The 14,745-nt window shown below is 45.7% G+C and overlaps 3 protein-coding genes across 3 annotated transcripts; 2 read left to right on the top strand and 1 right to left on the bottom strand.

Annotated features, from left to right (window-relative positions):
- Positions 1-5,363: 5,363 nt before the first annotated feature.
- On the top strand, positions 5,364-5,549 carry CCR75_000032 (uncharacterized protein; the record flags this gene model as incomplete). Its single annotated transcript, XM_067958140.1, has 1 exon — positions 5,364-5,549. The coding sequence occupies one exon, from the start codon at positions 5,364-5,366 to the stop codon at positions 5,547-5,549; it is 186 nt and encodes a 61-aa protein (XP_067823352.1).
- Positions 5,550-9,331: 3,782 nt separating this feature from the next.
- CCR75_000033 (uncharacterized protein) lies at positions 9,332-12,579 on the top strand (the record flags this gene model as incomplete). The annotated part of the gene is made up of 5 exons (XM_067958141.1): positions 9,332-9,466; positions 9,545-10,406; positions 10,486-10,511; positions 10,582-12,348; positions 12,412-12,579. The coding sequence occupies 2 exons, from the start codon at positions 9,332-9,334 to the stop codon at positions 9,863-9,865; spliced, it is 456 nt and encodes a 151-aa protein (XP_067823353.1). The 3' UTR covers positions 9,866-10,406; positions 10,486-10,511; positions 10,582-12,348; positions 12,412-12,579.
- Positions 12,580-12,651: 72 nt separating this feature from the next.
- CCR75_000034 (uncharacterized protein) lies at positions 12,652-13,938 on the bottom strand (the record flags this gene model as incomplete). Its single annotated transcript, XM_067958142.1, has 1 exon — positions 12,652-13,938. One exon carries the CDS (start codon positions 13,936-13,938, stop codon positions 12,652-12,654), a length of 1,287 nt encoding a protein of 428 aa, XP_067823358.1.
- Between the last annotated feature and the right edge of the window lie 807 nt (positions 13,939-14,745).

Genomic DNA, 14,745 nt, shown 5'->3' with positions numbered 1-14,745 from the left:
GTATAAGTCGCGACTTACTGTGAGAAAAGCTTTCTCACGTTTACGATGCCCACTTGTTGGTGCATCGTGACACTCATACATGATGCGCAGCGCAAATTATTGTGAGTTGGGACGACGACACGTGGAGTGTCGCTGGCAACGGCTGTGTAACTTATAGCGCGCACCGACTACGGTCCATTTCTGGAACCGTTCACGGAAAGCATTTAGCTTGTCAAGCCAGATATTTCTTGTACATTCTGTACAAAGGCTGTCCAAGCTTGGAACAGAGTTTTGACATCCTTTGCCCGTTTAGAAAAGTACCACCGATGCCGGAAAAGGCATCGATGAAGTATTCCGCCTTATTCTCACCAGGCTTGTGAAGCCTGTATGAGTCGAATAGCGGAATATGATATCGATCGTTGGTCATACCAGACCAACAAATTAGGCTGCCCTTAGCGGGCAACCAAGGCCTCTTTTCAGAAGTGAACCGCAACGTATTGCGGTCCATCTCCCGTTTGCTCATGTTAATGTTAACGTTAACTTGATCCTTGGAGCGATCGCTAGAAGCACTACTTTTATCGTGATGCAAACTAGCACCACCAGCAGCACTCTTCTTTTCGCGACCATTTAGTTCCTGGTCGCATATTGATTTCATCGTACAAGATTCGGATGACAAATTTGATGCCATCCTTGGATAACCATGGCTCAAAAAACAGATTTTATGGGGGGTCTCAATGAGGGCGTTGTGCGGACGGAATTACAACAAGCTATTGCGTGTTGTGTATCGATCGGATGACGATCGATATAAATCCGGTAAATTCTTAAAAGATTTATCGGATAGATCGATCCGATGATCCGTTAAACGCAGAAGGTCCGTATTTTCTGCGTAGGCTTTCTTTATATCATCAAACAAGGTTGATGACGAAACACTTGAAATGAGTGGGATTATTTTCACTGTTTGAATGTGTAGCCGGCTCGAGATCGGGTCGGCGTGATAACGCATCAGCGACGACATTAAGTCGTCCTGGTCTATATTCCACGAAGAAATTATACTCTGTGAAGAAGGATAGCAACCTCGCCATTCTTTGCGAGAGGTGTGGGCTATTTACGACCTTGCGTAATGACGCATGGTCCGTATATACGATGAACGGTCTATCTCCGAGGAGATAGACCCTAAACTTAGCCAGTGCATATTTCATGGCAAGGGGTTCCTTGTCATGCACTGGGTAATTGCGTTCGGCTGACGCAATTATAATAGACGATGCGCTTCATCGCCAAGATGGGCCATTGCATCAAGCTGTGCTTGATACTTTCAGACGAGAAATGGTTTGGAACGCTGATTGACAGCGTTCGATAACTAAATCTCGTCTTTTTCATAAGAGACGAGTGAGATGAACTGTCATCTCGGCATAATTGCGTAAGTACGTGTGCAAGTACGCCGCTAGGCCAATGAACTTTCTAAGTCCCTTGACATCGACTGGAACTGGCCAGTCGGTAATTGCCATGATCTTTTCTGGAGAAGAACGCACGCCGTGTTTACCAACGAACTCAAGAAGTGGTATTTCGCTTGCAGTGATTATACACATCTTGAAATTTGCGTACAACTTATGCTTTCGCATAAGTGTAAGACCCTAATGAACGTGAGTTTTATTAACATTCACGTTCGTCTTTCCGTCCATGGCCCGGCTATGGACGAAAACATCGTTAAAAAAACTCGTTGCGAATTCTCGCACGGGTCTCAACAGATTCTTTACGGATCTGGTGAATGTTGCATGGGCGTTACTAAGTCCCTGAGGCATCACTAGCCATTCCCAGAGCATCCCGTTGGAAGTGCTCACTACTGTGTACGGGATGTCCCGTTCACGCATTAGAATCCGATAAGATAAACTTATCAGATCTATCGACGAAAAGATGGTACTCTTAGACATACCATCTATGAAATTGTCTTTTCTAGGTATCGGCGTTTGAGCCGGTACTGTTGCAGCATTCAGGTTATTGAATGCGTGCACTATCCGCCACCCTCCTGTGGCCTTTTACACACAGAAGGTCGGAGAGCTATGTGGGAAGGTTGACTCCCTTACATGGCCCGCTTCTAATCGTTCCATAATGAATTTATCAATCGCAAGTACTTGTTCACGAAGAAGTAGTCACTGCTTCGTGACACCGTACTTCAAGCCCGATTTGAGCTCGATCTCCTGTCGAGTGCATTTATCCTCACGCAATTCGCATAGAGCTGCTTCAGGGAATACATTCCTGAATTCAATCAAATCCTTGTATATAGGATTTGCTTAAGTGACTCCTAGTATTAAGTAATTTATGTCCCAATATGAGTCTTCACATCGAGGACACTTTCGTCCATCGATGAGCTGCTGAGAACCCGTTCGTTCTTTGCGAAAATTACCGCTAACCTAATGTCGGTTACGTAATCGTCCTCTGTGACGAGTACGCAAATCTGCTTGATTTTCCCACACTGCAGATCTCTCAAGAACCGCTTAGGTTCTAGGGTTGGTAATTGAGTTATCTCCGAAGTTAACTTCGGAGGCGCATACAGATCAAGAGTAGAAGCGCCTACTCTCGATCCGTCATTAACCAAGACATTTAATGTCTCGGTTTCTTCCTGGGATTTATCCACAGGCTGCCGGGGGATTAATCCCTCGGGATTTAGAAGTCTAGTAACTTCTACCATTTGAGGGGATTTCTCCTCAAATACGTGGGGACCTCTTCCCTTAACGTCTTCCGAGTGTGATTGCGCTATCACGGTCGGGTCCACTACGGTCGACTCTCTACTCGACCTTGGATCATCGTGTTGTCCTTTCTGGGCAACCGGTATACTCCCTGAGTGTCGCCCGCTTGGCGTACATTCATGCCTCAATCCACTCGCCATATTCCAGCGGTGGACATCCGGCGCTGACTGCGCATTCGCACAGCCGCCGGCAGCTGACTCCGCAGGATGATTAGTAATCACGCTTTGATCTTGTGCAGTTGTACTAACGACCGTACCACAAGTGAGGCTATCGCACTCACTCGTAGTACATCCAGACGCTTGTGGACGCTCCAAGACGTTCATCAGATGGCCATCAGATGAACAAGTGGCAGCATCTTTACGGATCGATGCTGCCAGCGCTGATCCTTGACTCATATTTTCTAAGCCAAGGTAAACCAAGCATGACATCAAATTTGTCATCCAAATCCAGTACGATGAAATCATCATCGTACTGTAAATCTTTTATCGTGTAGTGAAATTTCACTACACGTTTCATTACTGTTATCGATGCGCCTGTCGCTAGACGCACCGTCATCCTCGTTGGAGGGATGACGCGCTCAATATATTTGAGCCTACGACCCTCTAGTGACTGGCGACGAATAAAGTTATTCGACGCTCCGCAGTCCACTAGGGCTCTAAGTGGCAAACCAATTGTCATTTAACTTCAAGGTGATGAGGGATACCTTGTCACCAGGTGTAGAGGCACATAATGATTGTGTGTCTGGAGCAACTTTCGTCAAGAGATTTGAAAATCCTTTTGAGGTTGCTCAATCAGTAGGGCGTTGCGCCCCTACTGACCCCGACCGTTTTTTCTGCGATCCGCCTAACTGTTGGAATTTTGCGACTACGTTGGACCCGCGACCGTGGCCCTTTTGGCATTCGGTCCATAATTACGTTCAGTACCTCTCGGTACTGATTACACTCATGAGCTTAGTGTGCTCTCTTTTGACCGCGATTGCATTTCTGCAATCGCTTATTGTTCGAAAAGCGAGGTCTCTCGCTTTCGACATAAGAGAGGTCCATGGGCTCTGGACCTCCTAACTCGTGTCGTCTTGGAGGACGATACGATGACGAGCTAGCTCTAGCCTGTCCCAAGCTAAAGTCCTTCTGTTCCGCTACGGAAATTGCTTCTTCAAGCGAATCTAGTTCCAAGCGGAGCAGGTGCATCCGCAAGACCTTGTATGACCACCGTAATCACCGTGTGTTCATGAACTGGGTTGTTTGTGATATAGCTCACTAAGAGTCTTATATGCTGGGCATAAGCGTGAACATCACGCTTGCCTTGCTTGAGTTTTAAAAGCTTTGATCGAGCCCAGAACTCAGCCTTTGGCGGTTGAAACGTCTGTTTGAGCCGGGCTTTAATAGCCTTTAGCGACATGGGTCGCGCAACTTAAGGCCTAGTGTCCAAATTTTGGCACGACCTGCCAAATTTGACGAAGAAGATGCGACTTGCATTTGCTCATCGAAGATGTGACGTGACCTTATGGCATCATCCAACTCGCCAAACCATCTAAAGAGGGAGTCTTCTACGACTCCCTTATACTTAGAGATCTTTACGTGAACAAGTCCCAAAGAATTTGCGGAAATACGTCCCCAGAAACGTATGGTCAAAGGTTCCCAGGGACATTTGGAAATATGCAGCAAAGAGGAAACTGAGAATTTAAATGTCTTAGTAAACAAAGGATCTAGCGTAGGCACTTATACACTTGACCTGATAGCGCCAGATTTCGGGACGACGTGTGTGCGTCATCCCAGGTTCAGAGGTCTGTACCTGTTGTAACCTTAACAGATTTGCCTGTTGTAACCTTAACAGATTTGCCTGTTGAGAGCCTTGCAGATTAAGCAAGGCTACCTTCTCCTTCGCCTCGTCAAGTTCATGTTGTATGAATTGGCGATTGCTGAATGGAAGACATCTCTGTCCAAACCGGACAGCATGGCCAAGAAGGCATCATTCCCTGCGGTCGAACTCATTCGTTCGACCGCACTTCTTTCTATGTCACTTAAAAAGAAGTAGAACATCTAACATGTCCATGTTAGATGATGGAACTGTGGTCCTTGGATGGACTACAAAGTGCTACCAGGTATAACGGGGCACTACTGGCTTGTACTGCTTTAGAGCAAGTCCACTTTGCCCTGCCTCAGTGCGAGTGGTGCCTCACGTCACTTCACGTACACTAGTACGTGCAGAGGAAGACTCTCATTAGAACTCTTGTTTTAAAGAGTACTAAATGAAAACAGTATTAATATAATTAAGTTCTTCTTGTATATCTACTTAATACTAACTTAATTATAAACTAATACAAAACATGTAATAAAGTCTTATCTGTCTCTCTCTTTGCGCGCGTCCAGCGCTGACTGGACCGCGGAGAAAGTAGATATAATCGTCGATATCATTAATGAATAAACTTTTAGAATATTATCATATAAAATAATATTCTCCAAACATCCTGTACCTTTTAGATAATATATTAATGAACAAGCTTTAAGTATCAAATTTACGTAACGATACACCCGTTACAATAAGAGTCTTGATGCGCCAATATACATTAACTGCAACGTTACCCCAGTCACAACGACCAAGACGGAAGACGGCGATTACCATAGAGTGGTAGCCTCATCAATGTCGAAGGCTGGCGGAACGTTTGCCGTCAATTTTGACACTATGTTTACCACAACCAAAAATGGAGCGTCTGAAACGATGCACCACTACGGATTGACAAAAGCAAAAGCAAGTGTTTCTGAGAGTATTTCTGCCAAAGTGGACGACGTCAGATACTTCGATGGTCGACAGAAAAGTGAGAGCTGACCACGACACGAAAACTTTAAAGGCTTCAAGGATACGATTACCACTGGGATAGGACGAATGTATGCACTTCAGGGGCGAACATTGAGAGCGACAATATCCTTAAATGAGAGTGAAACGATAAATGTTGGCTACAAGATCGCAGATCATTTAGGCGAGCACGTCTTTTGCGGCCACGCACTACTAAAGCAAACACTTTAGCACAACGAGGAATTGGTCTGATCGACTTCTCTCATGTGTAGTGAGGTACTTGATGAGCGCCGAAGCGACCCCACCTAACGAATGATAAGCCTTAGTTTAAGTGAAGTCACGGAAGCGGTAATCCGGCTCCACGTGCGCACTTAAGAATTAGGAAGTAGTTTTCAAACTGATTTATATTTAATTGTAATGAATTTAGAACGTATTTTGACCAATTGTAAATGCTATAACTGTAGATATGCATTGATATGTATTGCGAGAGTATTATTCTAAATATTTCGAATCTTAATTGTCGCTAGCCGTCATCACGGATGACGCTAGGCATCATACCTACTAACGTAAATGTCTCCATGTGCATCATACAGACAAGGGTCGGTCACAATGTGAATCTCACTCAAGTGGTGGGTCTAATTATTAATTTTAAGTAATTAACCATTTCCTTAAGTATACAAAGTCTGAAAGTGAATTTAACAGGGATTGTGTAACATATGGCACTTTTAGCTTGTTACGCCATCCCCCTTTTTAAGAACGAATTTACATTTTGTAAATTCGTCAAAGAAGAGCGAGGAACAGCGAGCTGCTATACGCGCCGCTTTAGTTCTCTCAGTCAATCTAGTGCTTATACACAGCGCCAAATATGCCACCGTAAAGGAGCAAAGCTAGTGGTTCGTCTGCAAAGACACCCACTTAACCACGCACTAAGCGTTCGCGCCGCGTTAACACGCCGCCGTCGCTCAGTGCCACAGTTACAATGCCGACAGTTGCTGCTACTCTCGTGCTGTTAATTGAGCTGATTGATCCATCCCACTTTCACAGCGGGAATGTAGATCCGTCGTTCATGGTTGACTGCAATGAGTCGACACCGCTGATTCTCCGTTGGATATAACCACAACGTCTTATGCTGACATAGAGGAGCCTGAGTGTAAAGCTCCGTCTACGACACGTGAGCGTGCTCAGTCAGTGTCACACAGTGTCCAGCGTAGAGTTCGCAACTGTGCGTGTACGCCAGTCTATCCATGGTTGGTGTTTTGCCTACCATCGCATGCCTAGGATGAGGACATACGGACTCTCCATACCTAGCACTGTGAACTTCTCGTTACACAAGAAGTCACTTAAGCTGAAGGCGAGTTCTACCTGAACTCCCTCAGATTTGACGGGCGCGCCATTTCCCTAAACTAACTGTCGCCTCTTCTTGCTTGCCATCCTCGCAAAGCGACTCAAACATCGCCGGTCTCGTACTTAGAGCCGCGAGTTTTACAAATTTTTGTGATCCACCCGAATCTACTACGAGGGTCATCCATCACCTGATCATAGCCTCGCACTCGAGCGCTATGGACCAGTACGGTTGAGGATTGAAATTTGGAGATATACCACCCATTGGTTCGATAAATCTGAGCTTAGGGGAAGCTTCAGAGTCCGCGTCAGTAGGGCATCCCGCCCATACTGCGCTCCTGCATTTCCCGACATCTCAGTGTTCGATGCAGAACTCATGCATCTCCCACGTTGGTTCTTGCCATCGCCCTTTGAGAAGGGAGTCCTTTTGCTGGGCATCTTTGCCCCAGCAGGGACCCTGGCATAGCAGCGAGCCATCACATGGCCGCGCTTGCCGCATTTACATCAGACCACGTCTGCATTGCCCAACTCCATGGGAGTGGCATCTGACCTCTCGGCTGACTCCTTATACAGAGCTGTCGCCGAGGCACTGTTGCAGGATTGCTCCTCAACAAAGGCAATTTGGATTGCCTCTTCCATCGTCGACGGCACCTTTCTAAAAAGGGCCTGTCGCGATGGACCACGCCGTAGTCCGTTCGTAGACTTGGGCACCTTAATGTGCTCCGGAATCGGACCTACGGTAATGGACGCCGACAGTGAGCGCACCTCTTGCACATGCTCTTGCAGAAATTGCTTCGCCTGTCGCGCTCTAAAGAAGCGCGTTTGAAGCAACACTTCGTTGTTCGGCGGCTGGTATACGGCGCGAATCTTTTCCATGCAGATCGCCCATGTAGAAAACGCCATTTTGTTTACCATAAGTGCCGAGTAAGCCTACTCCGAGGCCTGACCGCGCAGGTGCGACATGGGTACGATACCATCCGGCTGTCGGCCTCGAATAGCTGCGCGACACCGCATTGCTTCACGGCTAAAAGCCAGTGGACAATCGTGTGCGCCGCAGTTCCATCGAACTTGGGCGGGTCCATCCGAATGGGCCTCGGCTGATGCGGCCGGGCAGAGAGCATCTCAACAGTCCTGTTGAGAGCCTCGCTCCGGGCCTGCTCGGGAGCAGTAATCCAGCTCCTCGTGCGCACATACTTGGTAGAAAGTAGTTCCCAGACTGATATATATTTGCCTATCAGAAATGCAATCTCAGTAGATAACACTAATATCTATTGCGAGCGTATCTTTCTAGATACCTCGCGTAACGGATGACGCTGGGCGTCATCCCTCTAAATGTGCATGCACCTATGTGCATCACATACACAAGGGTTGGTCACAAATGTGAACCACATTCAAGTGGTGGGTCTAATTACTTTATTGAAGTAATTGACCATCCCCTTACTGTGCAACATTAGGACAACTTAAGCTCATTACGAAACGGAAGCATTTTGATGCAAAAGTCCTTAGCTAGATGTCTTGACAGCACAGTAAATCGAAAGCAAGAATCCGGTAGATGCCAATTAAAAAATTCTATCGTCCTGGATTGCTGTTCGGCCATACATGTTTGCAGCCTCCTCAACTAATACAATAAGATAAATTACTTACCAATTTTTAGCCAATAAGTGACCTATATTCCACAATCCATCAAACCGCACAATAGAGCAGCTGATGCTTTAACCATCACTCCCGACCAATATGAAGTCATAAGAATGACGATGACGAAAGAGTCGTGCGGGAGGCTCCATATACTTTACAGCCTTAGCCCATTAAAGATAGCTTTGGTGATAATTTCAATTATGGGTGATAAACACCCGTCTAGACGCGGAAGGACCATCATTGGAGCAAAACACTTGGTTATCGTAAGCATAGACAACTTCATTCTATTCATCCGAATCGTTCTTCACTTCTGATTAATCACAGTATCGTCTGAGGCATTCGGCAAATACCTTCGTGTGATGAGCATTTCCTGATTCTAATCGGCTTGAGCCAAAGTCTTAAATGCATCTGCAGCTTTCCATTTCTCGTTGAGCTCTAAGACGTCTATCTTGATCCGTCACCTGTCAGCACTAAATCGATGACGTCTAATTGGAATTGCCACGGTCGATTTTTACAATTAACAATGTCAAATATTTCGATTTTTGAGAGCTCTTGAGCTCATCTCCCATCTATTTTTTTCATCAGTTAGTCGCTCATTTATCAATCGACTATCTAGCTTGAAAATGTCAGCTTTTTCGACAGGCATTACATCCAGAGCACACTATATCCCACTATCGAAAGTATTCTTGGGTCCGACGATATGTCAACTTCGAAAGCTTTGTTTTGTTCGCAGGGATAAAGGTTATTTTTTAATGTACGACCATTTGGAATTTCAAACAACGAAAATTAAACTAATTTGTTCCATAAAAGCTTAATGAAGTAAACCGTCGAAGTTTACCATGAACAATAATACAGCGTCTCCACTCGCTAATAGCGATGCTGATGACGGCTTTCAGGACTGCGTGAGCGAGGATGAAGAGAATGAAACAATGCTATACCAAGAAAGCATTGCGTTAGTGCGTCGGATGCAGACTGTAAGGCTTCGAAGCTCTTGCATCAATTCACAGGGTTCGTTTTAAGTCTTGGCTCACATAATTATGCCCCGATGATAGTTGGGTATTCGCGACGGCCTCGAGCTTGGTAAAGAAGAAACGCTACAGGAGGGATTCGACAAAGGATATGCAGAAAGTATGGCGCGGAGCTTTCGCTTTGCAAGGCTACGTGGGGCCCTGGGTACTGCTGTTGCCTGTGGCCTCTTCGAGTCGGATACGATGACTCACGCAAACTCCTGCATGTTGCGGCTTAGAGAATTAGAAATTGGTGTAACTTTCCAGGCAAACGAAAACGAGGGAAGCGTGGCAGAAAAACTTGTGAAACAGGCTATTGACTTGTTGAGACGTGTTAGTCTAGATATGGCTACGGATGTGGAGTAAAAAATCCAAAAATTTCAATTTAATGCATTCACTGCGACTGTTGCATGCGTCGTGACCTGTTTTTTAAGATTCTTCAGAGAAGCATTGGAATTAAAGCAGCGAAAGCGGCCTTATTTACATTTTTGGCGAGGAAGACTAAATAAAATTCCAACGCTATCTGCTAACTGCGTCAATTTACGGAGTGCTGAGTGACAAGTGACCTTGCTTAATTTTGACTGCAAATTAAAGAAAAAAGAAAAAGCCTGTAGCCATTCTCAAATGTTAAGTAAATAAATGCCGGAGTAAAAACACTGTTGACGATATAATATAATAAACCGTATCCGGCTGAATCTGACGATTATCTCAATTTCACTTCAAGCAATAAGATCGCTCCCTCTCATTTTCACAATCGCACCACTGCGGCAAAGCCTCACGATTCCAATTAGAGACGCTTTCCTACCTAACATGGATGAACAAGCGCTGCTAGGCTACGCCGCCGCCATCGTGGCCGTCTTTTTTTTTGGGACTTGTTACGTGCCCGCCAAGGCTTACGTCACCTATGGTCAGTCACCATTGGTTTTTACTCATCTGCCGTAATTTCTAATCTGATGTGGTCGACGTAATTTGATGTTTTCGCGCAGATGGCATCATTTTCCAATGGTTCATGGTACAAAATTCTTTTTTAAATGTAGCCATCAAATGAGGCTCCAAAAACTAACTATGTATGTGCATATCAGTGTTCGGGAATATTAATGGTTGGCATTGTATGGGGATTACTTAGCAACAATTGGTCGCATTTTTCCCAGTCCGGTATGTATACGTTTCCTGAAGGATTGCTGGGCGGTGCTTTATTTGCAATTGCCAATTTATTGATTCCAACGGTGGTCAATACTCTTGGACTCGGAGTGGGTTTTATGCTCTGGAACGCCACGAATATTACTTTAGGCTACTGTGTGTCACGTCTGGGGCTATTTGGTGTCGTACCCACAGTTCCAAGCATGCCATGGATTAGTCTACTGGGAATTGTCTTCATGTTAGCTTCCATCGCGGTCTATGGTGCCATCAAACCGACTCTTAAAGCCCCTAAAGCTCGCCAATCTACCTTCAAATTATCGCAACATCGCCTTCATGACAAAAGCGGTCGAAACGACAGCAATTCCAGTCTTGCAAGCGAAGATTCCCCCCTTTTACCTCAATTTGCCGAGCTTCATAATATCACATCAAAACGACGCGAATCGTTGCCTCAGTCGCTCGTGCATCCGGAATTACCAAATTTCGGTCCGTATATGATGCCCAACGAGTTGGGGGAACACGTGGAATTGATTGACGCGGATGCAGAGAAAACTCGAAAGGTTTTTGGAATGTGTGTCGCCCTTTTAGTCGGGGCATTTCTCAGTTGTTGCCTCGTGCCATTTGTGAATTGGAAACAACAATGTAGTCCTGCCGATCCCATTGTCGAAATGTGCAACCCCCTCAATTTTGTCTTTTCACAGTGTTTGGGTATCTACCTCACAAGCACGATTGTCTTCTTGCTCTACTCGTTGTTCCACCGATTTGTACTCAAAAGGTCGATGCCTCGTAGCGTCATGCGTCCCGCATACATTTGCGGAATGCTGTGGGGAGTGGGCTTGTGTGGTCAGCTCTACGCGATTGGAAAATTAGGATTCGACCAGATTTTTCCAATTTGTTCAATTGGTCCTGCCATGGTGTCAATGTTATGGTCTGCAGCGTATTTCAAGGAAATCCAAGGGTCTAAGAATCTTCGCACGCTCGCGCTTGGTACAGTGCTTGTATTGATGGGCACTGGACTTCGAGTTGTATCTATGTAGAGAGAGCTGCTAATATGGCCTGGCAGTTGGGACGTTAAAACTAGATTTCGATTGAATTTTAATTAAAAATTTACACACCGTCACCGATACGATCAGCGAAAAGAAATAAGAAAATACGTATATGTGTACCACACAATTAGTGCCACAAGTGGAACATGTCTTTGGAGCTCTCGGCGCGTCATGGTGAGCCTACCGCCGTTTACAGCAATTCTCCTCGCAATCACGGGCGTTGCTGTGCACGTTTTGGCCGCACGCGCGTTTTATGTTCGATATCCAAGCGACTTGGCTATTTTCCGACGATGTGCCATGTTGGACCGCACTGGGGCTGCATGATTGTAACGTACTGTTTAGTGTTTGCCCCGGCAGCCTTCTTTGTCATAGATGACGTGCTATTCGGGATTAAGGTGGCTCTAGTCGTGTCCATTTGCGTAACCTCACTTTCCTTCACTATGGTGGCGTGCAGCGATCCCGGCATCGTGTTTCAGGACCTCGAAGTGGCGAATCAGCCGCTGCAAGACGATATCGAGACGGGCGTTATCTGTGGTACAATCCGATGCGTTGCAATAGTTGAAAGTGTTTAATTCATGATCATGGAACTAATTTGTAGCCCAGTGCGAGGTCCGACGACCCTTGAAGGCATCTCATTGCACCGACTGCGGAGTCTGCGTCAGAGGGGTACGTTTTGCGAGTTAAAAAGTGGTATGCAATGAAAAATTGACAACACGAATACTACCGCAGCTGGATCACCATTGCCCGTGGACAGGAAAATGCGTTGGAGAGCGTACCCTCAAGTGGTTTTACGTGTTCTTGACATCCATCTCAGTGCACTGCATGCTTATTGGCGCAATATTCTTATCAATTATTGAATTTTAATATAAAAAAATACAACAATTATGTCATACTCAATTTTGTTCCATATCTCTACGTGTATTAAATGCTCGCAGTACAAAAGTTAAAAAAAAATGGTCTAAAGTGTGCCTACAGCTCATCCTTCTCGTCAGCTACGTCCTTAGCTTCATCCTTGGCTTCGTCCTTGGCCTTGTCGGCATCCTCCTTGGCTTCTTCCTCCACTTCAGTGGCTTCATCATCGGTTTCATCTTCGTCTTCCTTCTCGGCCTCCTTTGCCTTCATTTCAGCATCCAGCCTGGCCTTCTCCTCGTCTTGAATCTTTTTCTTCTTGGCCATCATGGCTTCTATCTTTGAAAACAGCGCTTCTTCATGCGCAATGAAATCCTTTTCATTGTCCGTGACGAGAATATCATCAAACAAAGTACCGCTCTTGACTTGCCACAGCTCAAATCCAATCGCACCAATGTTCTTGGCGACATTGTGCATCGCGTCATCTTCGAAATAATCCGGGTTGTCAATCAATGGGTGCTCCCATTCACCTTTGTAATCCGGGTTATCAATCATCTTGGGCTTCCACTCACCCTTGTACTCGGGGTTTTCAATAACTGCAGGTTCCCAATCACCATCGTCTTCGTCGTCCCAATCCTCTGGCTTCTCGGCGTTCGGGTCAGGAATCGTCCTGGGAATATCATCCCAACCCTCTGGCTTCAAGTCCTCTGGGTCGGGAATCTGAACGGCGTCGACCCAGTCCTTCGGCTTGGACTGGGCCGGATCCTTAATCTTCTTTTCTGGCTGGAAGGGCCAATCCTCAGCAAGCTTTCCTTCCTTAATGACCTTACCGTCAATCTTGACTTCATACGTGTCGTCTTTCTTGAGCACAAACGAGTACAAATGAGCATCCGAGTCCGACTCGGTACGCAAAGTTTCCTTGTGGTCCATGTTAACGGCATCCTCACCCGGACGGGCATAGTTGAGAATAGCGTGCGTCTTCTTGTTCATACCACAAATATCAGGGCCAAACATGATCGAGTACGGCGACTCACCACCAAACGTCGTCTGGTCAACGTCCGCAGGCAGTAGTTTAATATACGCGCCACCACAATCAAGCTGCTGCTCGTGCTGCACCATGTACGAAAGGTACAAATCTTTGTCCTTGTTGTTAAACGGCTTTGCAAATTTGGCCGATAATGCGTAAAAGCGCGCATCCTCGCTTGTCTGAATGCCCTTGTCGTCGTCGTCAACGTAAAACTTCCCCGCGACCTGTTCAAACTTGCCCACCTCCGCCTCGGGTTTCCAAGTTGACGCTACCCAGCGGCTTTCCCAGTCCGCATCATCGAACGTTTCACGAAAGATTGTCTCGGCTCGTGCCATGGTGACAGCCACTGCAGCCAGCGCTACAACAAGCTTTGTTAGCATCGTGGTAAGAGTGTTTGTCGGATCTGGATAGGAGCAGCGCAAATTCTCAAATGATACAATAAATGCGGGCGGGGTCGGATCGCCACGTGGACATCAAATTGCACTAAGTTCGACCGACACGTGGATTGAATTGGAGCCAGCTGTGGATTAATAATAGACACAAGATATAAGATTCTAGGATGGATGAGTGATGAAGTATATACTGATACATTATCTCGCTGAAACTTATGTTTGAAGGTATTGAATTGTTAGAATAAACGAGCAGACAACAACTTCGGGATCGTTAAAAGCGCATTTTCGACGTTTCTAATCTATACACGACGTGTATACAGCTGAAAGTATTTAAGGGTGCTTGGATCACTGTAGCGCCGTAAATTAACTTAAAAATTAACCGAATTATTCCGCGAAAATTACGTCTCTGGGATATAATGTGAGAATGCTGTCTGTCGTACATAATGCTAAACACGCTTGAGTGTATAGCAACGTATTGTTCTAGAACAGTCGACAGCTACTGATACTAACATTAACTCGAAATACAACAAAAAACAGTTAATTTGGCAAAATTGACAGCTTAAAAGTTAAATGCCTCCAAGTCAAATTATGAGAAACTATTTAGCGGGCTTCAAATTTCTTTAAATAAACTCATTAATCATAATAATGAGAATCTTACATGTAGGCGGGCACGTCTTAATGCGGCCACGCTCTACTTAAGCACACAGCATAGCACAGCGAGGAAGCGGTTTGACCGTCTTCTCTTGCGTGCAGTGAGGCAGTTGTGGTGGGAGCCTTAGCGACATCACCCAACGC

Source organism: Bremia lactucae, linkage group LG13, assembly GCF_004359215.1.
Source record: "Bremia lactucae strain SF5 linkage group LG13, whole genome shotgun sequence".
NCBI lineage: Eukaryota > Oomycota > Peronosporomycetes > Peronosporales > Peronosporaceae > Bremia > Bremia lactucae.
The sequence above is the reverse complement of the archived record's forward strand: the minus strand, read 5'-3'. Positions and strand labels throughout refer to the sequence as shown.